This window comes from Fringilla coelebs (assembly GCF_963513975.1).
Source record: "Fringilla coelebs genome assembly, chromosome: 13".
Taxonomy (NCBI): Eukaryota; Metazoa; Chordata; class Aves; order Passeriformes; family Fringillidae; genus Fringilla; species Fringilla coelebs.
This window is the reverse complement of record NC_140039.1, coordinates 5,788,069-5,804,056: the sequence shown is the minus strand read 5'-3', so window position 1 is coordinate 5,804,056 and position 15,988 is coordinate 5,788,069. Positions and strand designations below refer to the sequence as shown.

General features: G+C 47.3%; 1 protein-coding gene across 2 annotated transcripts in view; it reads right to left on the bottom strand.

The window, feature by feature from the left end:
• The window catches only part of RBM6 (RNA binding motif protein 6), a 58,326-nt gene that overhangs the window by 9,741 nt on the left and 32,597 nt on the right, over positions 1 to 15,988 (bottom strand). For both annotated transcript variants that reach the window (XM_084214342.1, XM_084214343.1), the window contains exons 7-13: positions 6,887 to 6,961; positions 5,259 to 5,319; positions 3,738 to 3,806; positions 2,403 to 2,654; positions 1,742 to 1,902; positions 812 to 909; positions 291 to 333 (exon numbers count right to left, since the gene is read on the bottom strand). In XM_084214342.1, coding sequence (XP_084070468.1) covers positions 291 to 333; positions 812 to 909; positions 1,742 to 1,902; positions 2,403 to 2,654; positions 3,738 to 3,806; positions 5,259 to 5,319; positions 6,887 to 6,961 — 759 coding nt within the window. The remainder of the gene's footprint in view (positions 1 to 290; positions 334 to 811; positions 910 to 1,741; positions 1,903 to 2,402; positions 2,655 to 3,737; positions 3,807 to 5,258; positions 5,320 to 6,886; positions 6,962 to 15,988) is intronic.

Sequence of the window (15,988 nt, the reverse complement as noted above, 5' to 3'; positions counted from 1 at the left end):
CACTAAAGAGATCAGTCATCAGTGAAATCACCCTGTAAAGTGTGGCATCAAGTAACCCAGCCCAGAACTTCCTCCAGCAGCACTGACTTGCACTTCTATGCAATGAAAATCAGTATGAGGGGCAGAGCAGCAGTGGGCACATTTGAGCATTATCACCCCATCTTCAAACATGGTGAAACAGTTCTGCAGTATTTCAGCAGCCCAAAGAGAAAAAGCCTAACACAGCCAGGCCCATCACCCCTAGTGCTCCCTCCCTTTAAGCAACCTGCAGGGAAGCTGCGCAGACCTACCGGGCCGTAGTAGGAATTGTCACCGTGCTCCCCATAGTCATTCCTGTGGAGATAAAGGTTGCAAGTTAAGGGCAATTTGGCTTTACACCAACCTCAGTATATTCAAAATTATCAGCAGGACCAATAAAGGCAGAAAGACCATTTTTTCTGGCCACACGTTGGACTGTGTGCATCCCAGGAGATAGACTTGGCAAACCACTGTCTCCACAAGAAATATGACTCCACTCTGCTGTGTCTGCAAAGATGAGTCTCTCCACATGTTTTTTAAAAAGCTGAACCCACTAATTCCTGCAGGACGGGATTTGATGGCTGGACAACAAGATGCACTGTGATCACTAATCCCATTCTGCTCAATCACCGAAGCTTCTTCAAGCTTCAACGCCTTCACTTCTCCAACACATTTTTTGGTTGTAGGAACATCTGTGCTAATTCCCATGCCAAACTTTAAGCACCTGCTCTGACAGTTCTAGCCTCACTGTACAGCATGTAAAGGACAACCCCACTGCCTCATCTGTCAGTACCTTCTCCTCCCTGTAGCAAGATTCACTTCCAACGTACGCCCATCAATGCAGATGGGGGGATCCAGGTTCTGCAGTATCTTTAGCAACCTCAGCGCCTCCTGTAAAAGGAAAAAGAATGTCCCTTTCCATGAGAAGGAAACAGCACATTTTACACATCCAGTCTGCCAGAAAGGAATGTTTTGTGCTCAGTAGGACAAGAAATACAACAGTAAATATTAGTCTAAGTGTCAGTAAAGGGTATTTAGGATGTGAAAAAAGGGATAAAGGTGAAGTTCTCTGCTTGTCCTATGACCACTTAGAGCAGCCAGCTGGGGACGGCATTCTCCTAGGGCTGCCAGTGCAGCACTGTGGCTGCTGCTGCCCCAAAGTGTTTTGGTAAACACTCTCTGGACCAACATCAAAGAACAGCTGTGCAGTCTGGGAGCCACCCAGACACAGAAAATGTGAACCCTCCAACATGGGAGGGTCTGTTAATTGAGATTCTTGTCTTCTACAAACAAAAACAATTGGATTCAAGTTCTCTGCAAACCAAATACCTATGGAAGAAGTGTTCAAGTTTAGAGTGTCTAAAAAGAAATGTACTGAGGTGAGAAACTTAATCAATGTCACAGCTTGTGACAACAATTAATCTTTGACTCCTAAAGCCAGAGAACAACAGCTGTACCAGCTGAGAAGAAAAGGGAGTGAACTATTTCTACAGGAAAAGTCAAAGGCCTTAAGGGTAGTAGGCCCATAATGTCAGGAATGCTTCTCATTTCCAAAGTGTCCTTTGACGGACCTCAGTCTGTCAAATTCCTGTACCTGGTCAGACAAGCAGAAGAGCACACCAGCCTCACAAGTACAGAGATATCTTGCATTTCTGTGGTTTCTCTACTTCTACAGATATCAGATGCCAAGAGAGGGAGCAGGTGAAAGCAGCAAACCACTTACAGCATGAGATTCCAGTTCGATGAAGCCATAGGTCTGCCCCATGCGCCCAGCCTTGTTCTTCATGATGCGCACGTTGGACGTGGACAGCCGCACGTACGGGGCCAGGAGCCCCACGATCACCTCGGGGGGGGTGAACCGAGTGATTCGCTTCAGCATAATCGCTGAGAGACACAGCCAGCAACATGGCCCGGGGAGAAAAAGCAGTGAAAAAAAGATAATTTAGAACCAAGTTTATTGTGACTAAACCACTCAAAGTAAGAGCACAGCTCCTTGCAGTCAAGTCTCAAAGCCATTGTTTTTTTCTCTCCACTTTGCAAGATGCTCCAGTTACCGCCTCCAATTGCTAACCTTTCTTTCCCAGAAAACAGAGGAGATAGTAGCCCTTTCTCAGAGCTCAGCCCAAGGTAACTGCTGGCCCAAAAGGCTTTTGAAGCTCTGCTAAGTTAACTGCACCACCCTAAGCCAGCTCAGCCTGAATTAATTTTCCTAAAGGCAATTTGTCAGCACCTTTGGAGCTGGACAGCCCTCCATTACTCTCTGCCACAGATTTGCACAACATAGAAATAGCCTCCAGAGGTTTAAGTGAAATGCTGCCCTTTCTGCAGACAACCTCATGGAGTACAAGCAAGAGGAATCCAAAACTGGTCTTTGTGTCACTCACTTCTGCTTCCTCCACCATCTGGTGGCGTGGCTTCCTCTGCTTCCCTTTGAGAGGGCGGCTCCTGGTGCCGGTCCATGTCCCTTCTCTTCTCCTGTGAGGGTCGACGCTCTCTCCCTTCATCTCTCTTCCTTGGCTCCTGTTCCTGAGGCTGACATTCCTGCCGTGGAGCAGGAACTGAGGACTGGAGAGGCTGCTTTGGAGATCCTGGTTGACCTGACAATTCTTGCTCAGGTGTTTCAAGCTTTGTCTCTGCTATTAGAGAGGAGAATGTTTCAGCAGGTTTTCTTTTTCTCTCCTACTTTCTGGCCCTTGCAGCAGTGCTCCTTATAAAAGGCCAAGCTGCACTGCCTGTTGAATATCCACTGTTTTAACACTTGGCAGATTTTTTTGTTCAGGTGCCATCATCCTTCCATTGCCTTGTTTTGTGTTGGGCTGCTTTACATGACTTTTCTAGTCAGAGACAAGAGGCTTTTTTGCCTCCTTTTAGGATTGGCTCTTGCCTGAACAAATGAGAATCAGGGATGGATTTAGACACATTCCTTCCACATCCAGGACAACCTAGATGGCAGTGATATTCTTACTGTCCACAATGTACTCCTGATCATCCATAGCCAGCCAAGCAATATCAACTAGTAACTGTCACCCTGTTTATATGCTAAAGGAAAACTGGGTTCAGACCCCCCTGAGACCACTGAGTCAAACACATCCATAACAGAGTGACAGATTTTATCAGGTGCCTACTGACAACAGCTGAGGCAGAAACAATGTGGAAACACCCTGCCCCCCCCCCCCCCCCCCCCCGTCTAGCTATGCCATTCAGAGAACATAAATCCCAACAAGTTTCTGTGCTTGAAGGCCCACAGATAGCCTGGCTTCACTGCAAAAGAGATCTCTACCTGAGCTTCCAACACTGCTGAAAAGGGAAGCCAGATCTATGAGGCTGCAAGGGCGGATACCACCAGTCCAGCACCTGCTGCTGAAGCCTCTTCCCACAAAGAGAAGCAAATGAGGGTGCAAGACATGGCACAGTAAAGCTTCTCTCTTTAATATCCCTGAGAGTCAGTCCCTGCTCTCCTTCTGTTTGGGCAGTGGGCGGCATGGCAGAACACACAACTGTTGGGAAAGCTGCACAGTGCCTTGCTTGGCTGCCAGCACAGCTCACCTTGGACAGGCTTGTACTCATTTGTCTGCAGTTTGTAGAGTGCAGAGTTTTGGCTACAGAACCTCATGTAAAATTTGCACATGAAACCAGTTTGCACCTGCAGCTGTGAAAACCACCTGTGCAAATCACACAGACATGAGGACAACCCTAGAGATGGGGAGGGCAACTCTTACTGAATTCTTGCTCAGCCGACGTGTCCTCTCCCTCAGCACCACCTCTGGACTCTGCGCCTGCTCTGCTCCCTGTAAGAGAGGCACACTTAAGTCCACTTCACACCCATCAATCACAAAGCAAGCCAGAACTCATACAAAGCTGCAGTAACCACTGCAAATGCCTAGAGAGTTGCTTTGTTTCACCCAGTCATAGAGAGGTTATCTTATTGCACCCTTTCCCAAGAAAAGCAGGCCAGTAAGAAGCATTCACCACAATCTGTCTTCACAGCAGGTTAAAGGCTCTGTTTAATTTGCTCCTGGGCAGTTTCATTACAACCCACAGCTACGCTGGGCCAGCTGTGTGAATTTTGCCTTGACAACACTGATGGAGGAGCCAGAGCATGGAAAACAGAACAACAGGGAGAGAGCTTCAGTAAACAGAGATCTGTGCATCAGCAGTGGATGTACTGCCCTTCTGCCTGGGGCAGGAGTGCAATACATAGAAATCTGCTCAAGGATAAGAGTCAAGGCTTACACACTGGCTAGAATGCACAGGCAGTGCCAGAGGAGGGTGGAGGACTCTCTTGTGGCACTGCAGCCCCAGGTACTGCACCCAGGGATGGAGAAGGTGGGCACAGCCATCCTTCCAAAGAAATCAGTTCCTCATGGAAGTGTGTTTTGGCTCTTGTCCCCTCCCACCCCAGAAATCAGAGGTGTTGGTGGGGTGAGGAGAAGCTCCTGGAGAATTCCTCCCATGCATTTTTTACAGCCAGCAAGGTGAGTTCAGCAATTCCAGTGCTGCCTTCACCTCTCATCTCCTCTCCCAAGAACAAGTGATAGGACAAATGGAACTAGTCTCAAGTTGCCCTGTTTTTTAGATTAGATATTAGAGAAAATTTCTTAACCAAAAGGGTGGTCAAGCACTGGAACAGGCTACCCTGGAAAGTGGTAGAATTACCATCTTTGGAGGTGTTAAAAAATGTGTAGGTGTGGTGCTTAGAGACAAGGGTTAGTGGTGAGCTTGACAATGATGGGTTAACGGTTGGACATGATTCCAGAAGTCTTTCCAACCTTAACGATTCCATGATTCTGTGATCCTAATCTGAGAGTCTCAAAAGTGAGGCAAATCTGAGTCTCTGAGTGACAATAAAAACATCTACATCCCCCAAGGAAGGTGGGTTGAGGGGAAGCCATCTCACCTATAGAGAGCAGTACCAGCTCACAGTCCCAGAGGACACACAATTATAACTCCCTGGATGAGAGGACAATACCAGACAATAGGAGGGAGAGGCTGTGGGCAGTAAAACACCTCTCCACCAAGCTTCACAGCAGCAGAGAACCTGACAGCAACCCATTGCGTGTAACATTTTTAGTGTGGACAGGCAAAAAGGGTCTAAACAAAGCAAAACTAACAATCCTCCTACACAGTGCTCAGCTAGTCCATCCCCAAGAGAGATGCCATGGGAAACCAGAAGAGAAACTTACTTGTCAGGTTAGATGAAACTTTTAACTGACCAAGCTCAGGGGACCAGATATACTCACCATCTCTTGGGAGCTTGCAATAGGAACAGGAAGATCTGTAGCCCACAGTACACACCTTACACTGCAATGGAAGATGGACAGCATGAGGAAGTCGTGTTTTGAAGGCAGTGGGTACAACCTGCTCCAGAATTCCAGACTCTGCAGCATGCTTTCAGAAAGTAACAGCCATGAAAAAGTTATAGTGATGGGGAATGGCAGCAGGGGCCTTTGCTGGAACTGCAGGTAAATGCTCATATGACTCACAGCTGGGTTTGCCTTGGAAACAGGGCTTTCACACAACTATAGAGCACACATTTATTCAGTAGTCCTTGAGATGGAACTCTTCCTCCCTCTCAAGTGATGCTGGATCAAAAGCTCCCTGCTAGGCACAATGTTGATTCAAAGGGTCCAAAGCTACCTTGGCATTCTCTAACCTGAATTCACCCCTCAAGCAGTGCTGAAGTCCTTATCTGAGCTGAAGTGTAGATACTGATGTAATTTGGAGAGTTAATAATGGGGTGTCTGCTAACCAAGAGGCAGAGCTGTACAGGCTTGGATGGTTACCCCACCTAGAGCTCCTGTGGGGAGAGCAAACTGCCCCATTTTCACAGCTCTTTCCAAACAAAGCATCCCCGACTTCCTCCTTAAGCTCTTTGCAAATGCATTGCTTTTGTTTCATAGCAATTTCTTCCTACACCTGAAGCCTTGTGGATGCTCTGGGGCACAAGAAAGCTCCTTCAGGCCATGGCTACACACAGCAACAGTGGGGACATACTGTGCAGCCACCTCAGTGCACTGAGAGCTGTCTGAAACCACTGCTTTAAACTTGTGTCTCCACCTCCAGAGCACTGCAAGCAGAGATGAGGCACAGAGCAACAGCTCTGCTTGCAGCTGAGTGCATCCATTCAGCTGGATAAGGGTCTTTGTAGCCCAGGGTGATCCAGTGGACAAGGTGGGACTCTAATTAGAACCAATCCTTTCAAGTCCTGCTGCAAACTCACAGCCTGTAGTCAGTGGGAATGCAGGCAACAATCCTGTCCTTTCTCCAGCAATCACCTCCAGCCTGTTGCAGCCACAAGTTCCTGTACTGGGAGAACCTTGGGAAGGGCACAGAAACAAATTGACCCTTGGGCAACACTGCCTTCCCAAAATGGACCAGTTCCAGCGTGAACTAGACTTGGCTCATGCTGCCTAGACCTGGATCCATTTCCATGCTTCCTTCCCTGCTGCACTTACTACAGCCACAGCTAGACCACAGGTTCCTGTGTGAGGCAGAGGGGTGGTTACACACATGAACCAGAGCAAAGCCTGTTCCATTCTGGTTGGCAAAGTCCCTGTCTCATTGTGGTTTTTAAGGAGAAAGGATCCACACGCTATTTTCCCTACATTTTAAAAAGGAACCACTGCATAGGGACAAGGCTGCTCTGTGCATACAAAAATCTGGCTACCTGTACCACACCATGCATGCAGAGGTGAGACCCAAAACAAAGTAGGCAAAATCACAGTTTAGAAGGGGCAAGAGCTTCAGGGCAGGTATTAATTACTCTGAGGGACTTTGGCCACTGAGCAAATATCCAAGACTCCTCTGAGCTGCCACTGCCAGCAGTGCCAGCAGGGGAAGCAGAAGCCAGCTCTGAGCACATACTTACACGTTTGCAGCGCCAGAACTCTGGGCACGGAGTGTATTCAAGGGTCACTTCCTTGCCACCGATGGTAAGAGTTCCCTGTTGAGACAAGGGGGTCAGTGACCAACGTGCCCAGCACACGCAGGTTACTCAGAGGCAAAGGAAGGGTGAAAGCTCTGGTTCCTAAAGGTTTTGCAAGTGAAACAGGGTGAAAGGGGGAGAAAGTCTCCCAGTTCAGTTAGCTGGAGCTTTGCCATGGAAGTGGGAGGGAAACAGCCTCTGCCCTGCTCTAGCACGGGGCTATAAGGCTGTGTTAGCTAGCTTCAGAGGAAGCAGGCAGGAGAGGCCTTGCCACCTCCCAGGAAAAGCAGAGACAGGTAACTAGAGTGGGAAACTGCTGTAACCTGCTTTAGTCCACGTGCTGGCAAGGGGCAGCTGGACAGATTCCCTCATGCCAGCCACCACCAGGCTGGCCTCAAGGCAGCTACTCAAGGAGGAATGTGTGGAAAAATCCTCTCAGGTGAGAGAATTTTCATACATGGGTTAGTCTTCATGCCAGTCATGAAACCATGGCTTTTCTTCAGAGAAATACACCAGAAATGTGCTGCTGGCCCTGCAGTCAGCAGAGCCAGTGCCCTGCAGCCAGCCCTTCCCTGCTGAGGCTGGCCTCGAGCGCCTGAGCAGCAGCACCTGAGGGCCTCCACTGCCCACAGACACACTGCTTGCAGATCCTCAAGTGATGCTTTGGAGATGTGCCAACACACCCACAAGCTCTGCTGAAATGCAGATAAAATGGGTCATAGGTACAAGTCCCCTGGCTCCTGCCTGGAGCAGCAATGATTCCTGGTGGCTCCCATCTGCCAGGGACAACAGGCCATGCCTGGGCACACAGGATGCAGGCAGGCCAAGTCACAGATGCACACAGACATGAGACATCTCCTGTCACTGGAGGCACTGCAGACCATGCAGCCTGGATTCTCCAGTACCACAGTTTGAGACTAGGTATCAATAGAGACCCAGACCCAGGTCTCCCAAGTCCCAGGAGAGCAGCTGCCTGACAGCACAGACAGATGTCAGGGAGCTGTAAACAGTCCCAGCCTGTTTTGGGGACCTCTGCTGAGTCAGAAACTTCCCAGGTACTCTGACCCAGTAGCCTCACCATGCAAAAACCCCCAGTGCAAACCATGAGCACGAGAAAATAGGTTCCCACAGTTATTATTCAGAAGTCATGATACACCCATGCATAAACTGCTCTGCAGAACGTGAGGGATATGGTAGGGAATATGCAAAGTGGGAGTGAAGAGTTCATAGAAGGGAATCACTGAGTGGCAGTACAACAATCCTTTAACTCCTACGAAAGAACACAGCAGGGTTCCACCACCTCCCCTCTTCACATCCTGCCTTTTATGAACCAAAGCCATCCTTTCCTACCAGGCCTATGTTGAACACTTGGAGGGGTTCCTTTCTGCCACCCAGCTGCTCAAGCACTGCTTTCCAACATGGATACACCTTTGCCTGACAGAAAGCTGAGCCATTCCTGGACCTTGCTGAAGGCTGGTGTGGGCACTCAGAGCACGCTGCTGCATCTTTGGAGAATCTGCTCAGGGTCACAGCAGGGAGCATTGCTCACTTCACCTGTCTGCAAGAGGCTTTGCACCCTCTTTAAGGCACGTGAGGAAACACAAGTGAGAAAGGGAAGTGGAAATCAAGGCTGTCCCACTGGAACTGTTGGTCCCTGAGACAGACATGCTCCCTCTCCCAAACAGGGTACCTGCCACATCCCAGCAAGAGATGGGCAGTGCCAGGAGCGGGCTAGAAATGCCCGTGGGTGCCTCAGGACACTGAGCAGAGGCAGGTGGAGAAGGCAGGGTGCACATCCTCATGAGCCCAGGGAAGTCCTTGGGAACAGCAGCCTCTCACCAGGCAGCTGCAGCCCTGCTTAGGAGCTCAGGAAACAAAAAACTCGATTAGAGCACATCTCCTCTGGCAGGAGCAATCCATCACAGAGCTTCATCCTTCTACCAGCCATTGAGGACAAACCTTGACAGAAAGTCTTAAGATTATTTTTGGTTTTATGGAAAATGGTATTTAAGTGCATGTTGTGCTGGTGGTGCTGGTCCCTTCCGCAAATTCCATTTTTGGAGGCTGCAGAAAGTGTCACTTGCATAATTACTCCCTGATTTTCCTAACACCCTGCTGATTGCCTGCTCACTTTTTCAGCAAGCTCTCTCTTACTGATTTCTTCTTGATAAAGTAATTCTCAAGGTTGCAATCATCATTTAACTCTCCAAAATGAGTCTTTCACTTAGGACACACATTGTCAGGATTCAGTGGCTTTGAATTCCTCATTCTCCCATTTTGTTACTAGATTCCATCACAAATATTTTCACAACCTTTATTTTCTCTAGTGCCTGTCTCTGCTTACTCTTCTGCATCTAGATCTTTTACTGTGCAAAAATTTTTGGATACTACTCTAAATTTCAGTCCAATTGAGCAGATTTCAATTGAGCAAATCTTGGTAAAATGACAAAGATTTTCTGAAAATTTCAGGGAACGGTGCTGGGGTGGGGGAAAGGATAAGCTTAAAGTATGTCACATACTGTGTCTGGCACCATACCTCTTCCACATTCAGGCATTTTATCCTGGACTTTTTCACCAACCTGCATTATGTCTGTTAATTCCTCTGTATTTTTAATATCCTCTGTATTTTTAATACTCTGTACTTGGGAGCAGCTTGGCTTTTTCTAAGCCACAGTGAAACAGAAATGTCTCTCTGGTCTTCCCAGTCAGGAACCTCCCCCTCATAACTAGCAGTAAACACAGAGTTGACTCACCAGTGAAGGGTTTAAAAGGCAGCACAGCTTTGCAGCACCAGGACAGCAAGCTCTCAGCCATGGAAATGCCCAGATTTCCAAGGGCATGAACAGACTCTACTGTTTTCTGAATTGTCAAATTCATCAAAACAGAGCATCAGGACTTAACTGCTGGGAGCAATGATTTGTGCTACTGTTTGATACCTTTCAAACACAGTTATACATGGATTTTTTGCTTAGAGATCATTGGAAATGCAACACTGAATTCTAATCTAAGGGATACAATTCAGTCCCAGCCAGTTCAGCTACTAAAAAATCTGCCCTATGGCCAAGTATGTAAATAGTCCTGTCAGCAAACTGATCCATGGAGCAACCCTGCCATGAGATGGTCCTAGAGAGCTGTGCCAGGAAACCATAAAGCCTGTTTGCAGAGAGCACACACAGTGCAGACATGTCTCAAAGCTCTTCACTGAGCAGGGACAAACCCCACAGGAACATGTTGCTTTTACAGAGGGAAAGAAAAAAGAGAAAATCCCTTAGCCATGATATCCACAGGTGATGCAATCCTTCTGAAAGCACTTTGGAGACTGTGTCAGCAGGGCACAGGGCTTTAGCAACAAAGCTAGCTTCACTAAAGCAGTTTCCAAGCTTTTTGTTCCCAAAAGTAGCATTAAAGAATAGCAGGAAGGTAGGCCTACCTGTGAGACAAAAGCCAGACCACACCCTCGGACACATCATGCCCACTTTTGAAGTTGGGTTTAGCTCACCTCTAGTTTACCCTGTGTGTAACAGCACTGCTCTGCACAGAGCCCAGCCTGGCTCTGCAGGTACCTGAGCACTCTGATCCTGCTTCCTAGGGAACCTATGGAGCTCCTGCCAGGGCCAGGAGACAGCCTGCTGCAGGTCAGGCACTGCACAAGCCACAGCTTCAGCTGCTTGTCTGTCAATTAGCATTTACAGTTAGCACGCTGGGGTTTTTCATGCTTGTTGACAGCCTTTTAATGATGATGACTGGGGGTTGAGGAGGGGGAGAACTTGCCAAAAAAGTATCTCTTTGCTCTCAAGACTGAGATGACAGAATACAAATCATCAGTGTCAAAGCTTTTGCTAACTGTTTCTCTGAAAAAAAATTAGAGCATCCAAGAGTGACCTAGAAAATTGGAAATGTGGAAGGAGAGATCTCAGAACACAGGCACTCCCTCAAATAAAACCAGGCTTCTCCTTTAACTGAATTTATCAAAATACTGAAACCTCCAGTAAAATTTCACTTTGGAGCCTCCAAACAACAAGCTGACAGCGCTTCAGTATTTCACCCCACAGGTCATGCTTGGGCAGCTACAAGTGGGACTGTGAAACCACACGGAGAAGTGGATGCAGCAGCCAGCACCACCATGGACTGCTGTGGAGGAACGTGCTCCACTCTTCCAGAGGGATGGCAACAGCCATCCATCCAGGATGCCACCATCCCTGGTCACAAGGACGACCACGAGTTCCCAACTTAGTGGAACAGCACTTGTCACTCTCACCTTTACAGACAACACACCTGGGGCAGCACGCATCAGTTTTGGAACAGAACCAAGGCTCTGTTACCAAGCACCCAAATCCATAAGGACTGCTAAGCCAAACTTTTCTTCTTGGCTACAACCCCAAGGCAGTGCAGGAGGTGCCTCCACCACAAGTGAACCATTCTTCAGACCCCCTTTAGCAGCTGGCTCATGCACAAACCAAACACCACGTCAGCTAATTATTTCCTAATATTGTTTGTGGTCTGATTAAATGGAAAATATCTGCACCATGAACTGAAAGGTTCAGGTATCCTTCTTGCTGAGTAATAACCAAGCTGTAAGACTGGTTACGTGGTTCAACACGATAAAAATTAACTGAAAATACCATTTGTAAACAGATAAAAAGCTGCATACAAAGATTATGACAAAAGAATGCTTATGGGCAGCACAGTACAGCAGTCACATTAAAATACCAGCACTAACCTTGTTTACATGATGTTAATTCAGCCCTCTTCTGCATATTTACTATAATTAGGATGATTATTCAAAAATCAGTATACATCCGTCATTTAAGAATTATTTAAAATGATTAATGACAAGTGTTTATTGCCTTGGGAATGCTCAGACACTACCCCAGGAGGCAGTCTGGGAATGCAGTGTATGCCCCTGGTCCCAGCAGCACTTCCCAGAATAAAAAGCTCTTGCCATCCTCAGGGTATATTCCAGCCCTGGCCTCCAAATGCACTGGATGGCACAGCACAGGAGACAAGGGGCTGACAGCACAAGCCAGGTTATCTAATTGGAACTGCAAATCAGAATGCTTTCAGGTTCTGCTCCTATTTGAGTATGGATTAGAAATGCAGATTTAACAGCCCCCAACCACCACACAATGCAAGTTATGTAATGGCATCCTGTTCCACTGGCATGCACCATGCAGAGGCTGAGTGGGAGCTGGCAGGGAGAGCACAGGGTTCTCTCCCTGACAGGATTCACCTTCAAATTAGGCAGGTGATCAAACACCAAAGATCTCCCTAACTACCCCCAGCTGCTCGTGGAATTGAGGAGGCAGCACCTTCCTGGGATGAAGCAGAGGGCCAGCACCTGGGAGGGTAAGAGACCAGTTGGATATATTTCAAAAGATCATCTCAGCCACAGAAACTGGCTTCTCATCCCCTGTTTTCCATATGCTGAAGTTTTTATCCCTGAACTCATTAGCAGATGCTGTACCAAGGAACTCAACTGCACAGAGCAACAGGCAGTACATCTGCCTACCTCTGACAAAAAGCAGATGAGAAAAGTTGTGAACCCACAAACCACAATCCATCTGTAATTAAAGAGTCAGAAAATGGAACGTGACATGGAGCTGAAGAAACAAGAGCAATCCAGGCTGCTGCAGGGTACTGCAGCAATCTGGCATTTCCTCCAGCAAGAGTAACTACAAGCAAATTCCTCATGAAGTGGGATTTTTCCCCAAGGCTCTCAGCCTCCTTCTTGAGCTCTCAAACCAGTTGCAGCTCAGGGATTGCTTTTTATTGGCCTGATCTAGCAGTGTATCCAGCACTCTACTGCTGAGTGGATGACAGCCAAGGCAGAAGATTCAAGATATACAGAGGAAAAGGATGGTTTGAAAAGTGGTGGATCCCTGAGGAATTGTTTCATCACCAAATGGATCCAAACAACTTTGCTGTGTACTATTATTACAGATTTCCATCAAGGCTAACACTGAGATGACAACTGACAACATAAACACTGTGTTAGTGGTCACCCAAAGAGCAGGATATTTGGCTCTCGGGCACCAGAGACGCTACGGAGCTGAAGAGCACATGGCATCACCTTGAAGCTTTTAGCAGTAAGGCACTTATTTCAACAGTGATCCAAGGTTAACCAGCATGGCATGCTCAGGGCTCCTGGTCTTCAAGGTCAGGGGAGGCCTAAGAGTGAGAGCCCAAAGCTGTTACCATCCATCCTGAGCTGACAGAACACTGCTTCAGGCACACCACTGATGGGCATGTTAAACAAAACTGGCACTAACACAGAACTAGGCATTAGGAAGATAACTGAGAGAGTCCTAAAGATTCAGTAGCTAAATGTAACAGATTAAGATGCTATATAAGGATTATTTTAACCCAGATAGCTCCTGGTACCTCTTTTTCAAAGTCCTTTTATTGAAAACCCATTACCCACTAGCGCTGGGACCATCCCCCCTGCCCCACAAGCTTCCATATTTACTTGCTCCCTCCTCAGGCCTCCTCCTACCTGGTTATCCAGGCCATTTGTCCTTTAGCAGAAGGTGCCAGTCTGCATCCTTTAAGTATCTCATTTCCACAGACACCCCAGCTAGCCTGCTGAGACACCTCCAGTTTTCTTCCTACAGTTTCTAAATTCCCTGGATACCAGCCATCCCCTTTTTAAGCAAGTCCCAGTATCTTTCTACAGCTCACCTCCCCCCACCGATATCCTCTTCGCAAATACACATAGAAATTGCTTTTCAGACTATGCCAGCTCTCTACATTTTAATGCTTGAATTTTGAACTCCAATTCAGTTCCAAGTTAGGACTCTCAAAGTGCTTATCTTTTAAACACAGCATTTGCTTTGCTTGTCAGCACTCTCAGCCCTGCTCTGAGAGCACCAGCACGGTGGGCACAGGCAAGCTCCCAATTACAGCTCTGGGAAGGATCACAGCAATGTTCCCCAGCTGGGGAAAACACACAATGTGCTCAGCACCTCACGTGCTCAAGGGCCAGCTTTGGGTAGCAGGTGATATGAATAGCTTCTGCATTTCACCCTCTAAGTAGATTTCAACCTGTCTGAAAGTTTTCTTTGATCCAGTGAAGCCAAGTGGACTTTCACATGCCACTCAAGGCCCTAATGCATCTCCTAATGCCAACCTCCAGCTTCCCTCACTCCTCTGAAGAGGGCACCTTTGCAGATCAGCTTATAGGATCACTGGGAAAAAAGTGGAAATTTTAAAATGAAAGCCTTTCCATCATGAATGAGTCAGAAGATGATATCGAGAGTCCACACAGTGACGATCTGGGAGCAACAGCTCAAAGAGGGATAAGTTCTGTGCTCTGGCGTTTACTAGTTGTGCTTCCACTCCACAGCTAAAGGGAAGCATGGATAGTTAAGGCCATTTAACAAGGTAAGTGTAGGAGACCATGCATGTGAGTTCCTTTAACAGCTGGACTTGATCTTAAAGGTCTATTCCAACCTCAATGATTCTAAGTCAAACACTCGCTTTCATGCTCAGAAAAGTATCAATCAGGTTGAATCCTCTATTTGAAAAATATACTTAAACTATCAAAACTTAAGAGTCTTTAAATATTTAGCATATTGAGTATCATTATTCACAAATAGCTCTAGGGAAGGATCCACAGGGCTCTGCCTCATCAATATTCATTTACTTTTCATGGGCTACTGCATGGACAATGTTTGAACAACAGCTGCCTCACAGACCCCCTTCTCTCCCAACACAGGGACTTCCCTTCTCTCTCCAAAATGCTGCTCTACTGTCTGGACATATTTCTCACTAATTTTTTTTTTTACATTACCACCTTTTTCCTCAAAGGTCATCTCATCCCATCTCACTGTTAAACAATATAAAGCTTAAGCACATTAGCACAATGCACTAATCCAGTCCAGGACCTTCCTGTGCACCTCCCTCAGGGATACTTTACAATTAGCAATGACCATAAGGAAGCTGGGAAACAATGAGGAAACACCCAGCACCTTAATCATAGGTTTGAAGCACAAATATCAAAACCCCAAAGAGCAATCCCAATGCAAAATCATGGGGGGAAAAAAGTTAGGCTGGAAAGCTCTGCTGTAAAGAGGCAAATGTATTGCTAGACAATTCAATTAAGCATTTGAAGACCCCACCCACAAACAACACATGTTCTTTCACTGGAGCATGTACCTATGGGATTACACACCAATTCCAACACCTGCACAGGGAACAGAACTCAGGGTGTCCTGTGCAGCAGCAAATGTTTGCTAAGAACACACCAACCACGATGAGGAAGGGTGTGCTCCGGAAGCTCCTCCAGACAGGAGTCCAAATTCCATTCTTAGGCACTGTGAGCCCTCCCTGGCAGTGCCTTCTCTGCAGCCAGTGCCCAGGAAAGCTCCCTGCAGGACAGTCTCTCTGCTGAAAGGAAGAGACCCAAAAACCCTGGGAAGAGGAAATACCTCTGAAGAAAAGAAGGTTTTATCCTTAGAGACATCATTTCTCAATATTCCTAGATTCCCAATTAACAACAAAAGTGGGTGTCTGATACTGCCCCCCTCAGGATAAGAGCCCTGCTATTTGCCACCAGCAGTGCAACACTTACCTGTGTCATCCCAATGATGATTCCCAGCACATCATTGTGACCTTGAGGAGGCCTGTCCAAAAGCTATATCCAGATCCTTAATGCTCACATGTAGACAGAACATCAAGGCAGCTGGCCCACCTTCAGGCTGGCACCTGTACAGATTTCTGTGTCTCAGCGGATGCTGCCTCCTGAGAGCTCTTCTTAGGAGATGATTTGGGGAACAGCTGCTTTAACCTCTTGGCTCAGTATTTGCCAAGAAACCTGACACAGCATGAAAACAGTTATCCAAGCCCTTTGGAGGGAAATTATTTTTCCCTGCTAGCCTGGCTTGGGTGCAATGTAACACTGCTGGGTGTGACAGTTCCCTATGGGACCCAGCACCTCTTCCTTTTTCAGGGCACTGAGGTTTGAGAGGCTCATTCAGGCAACTGCACTGCACAAAGTCCAGAGGTAAATTCAGATCATTCCTTCCTGGTCAGTTCCAGTAACTGCTG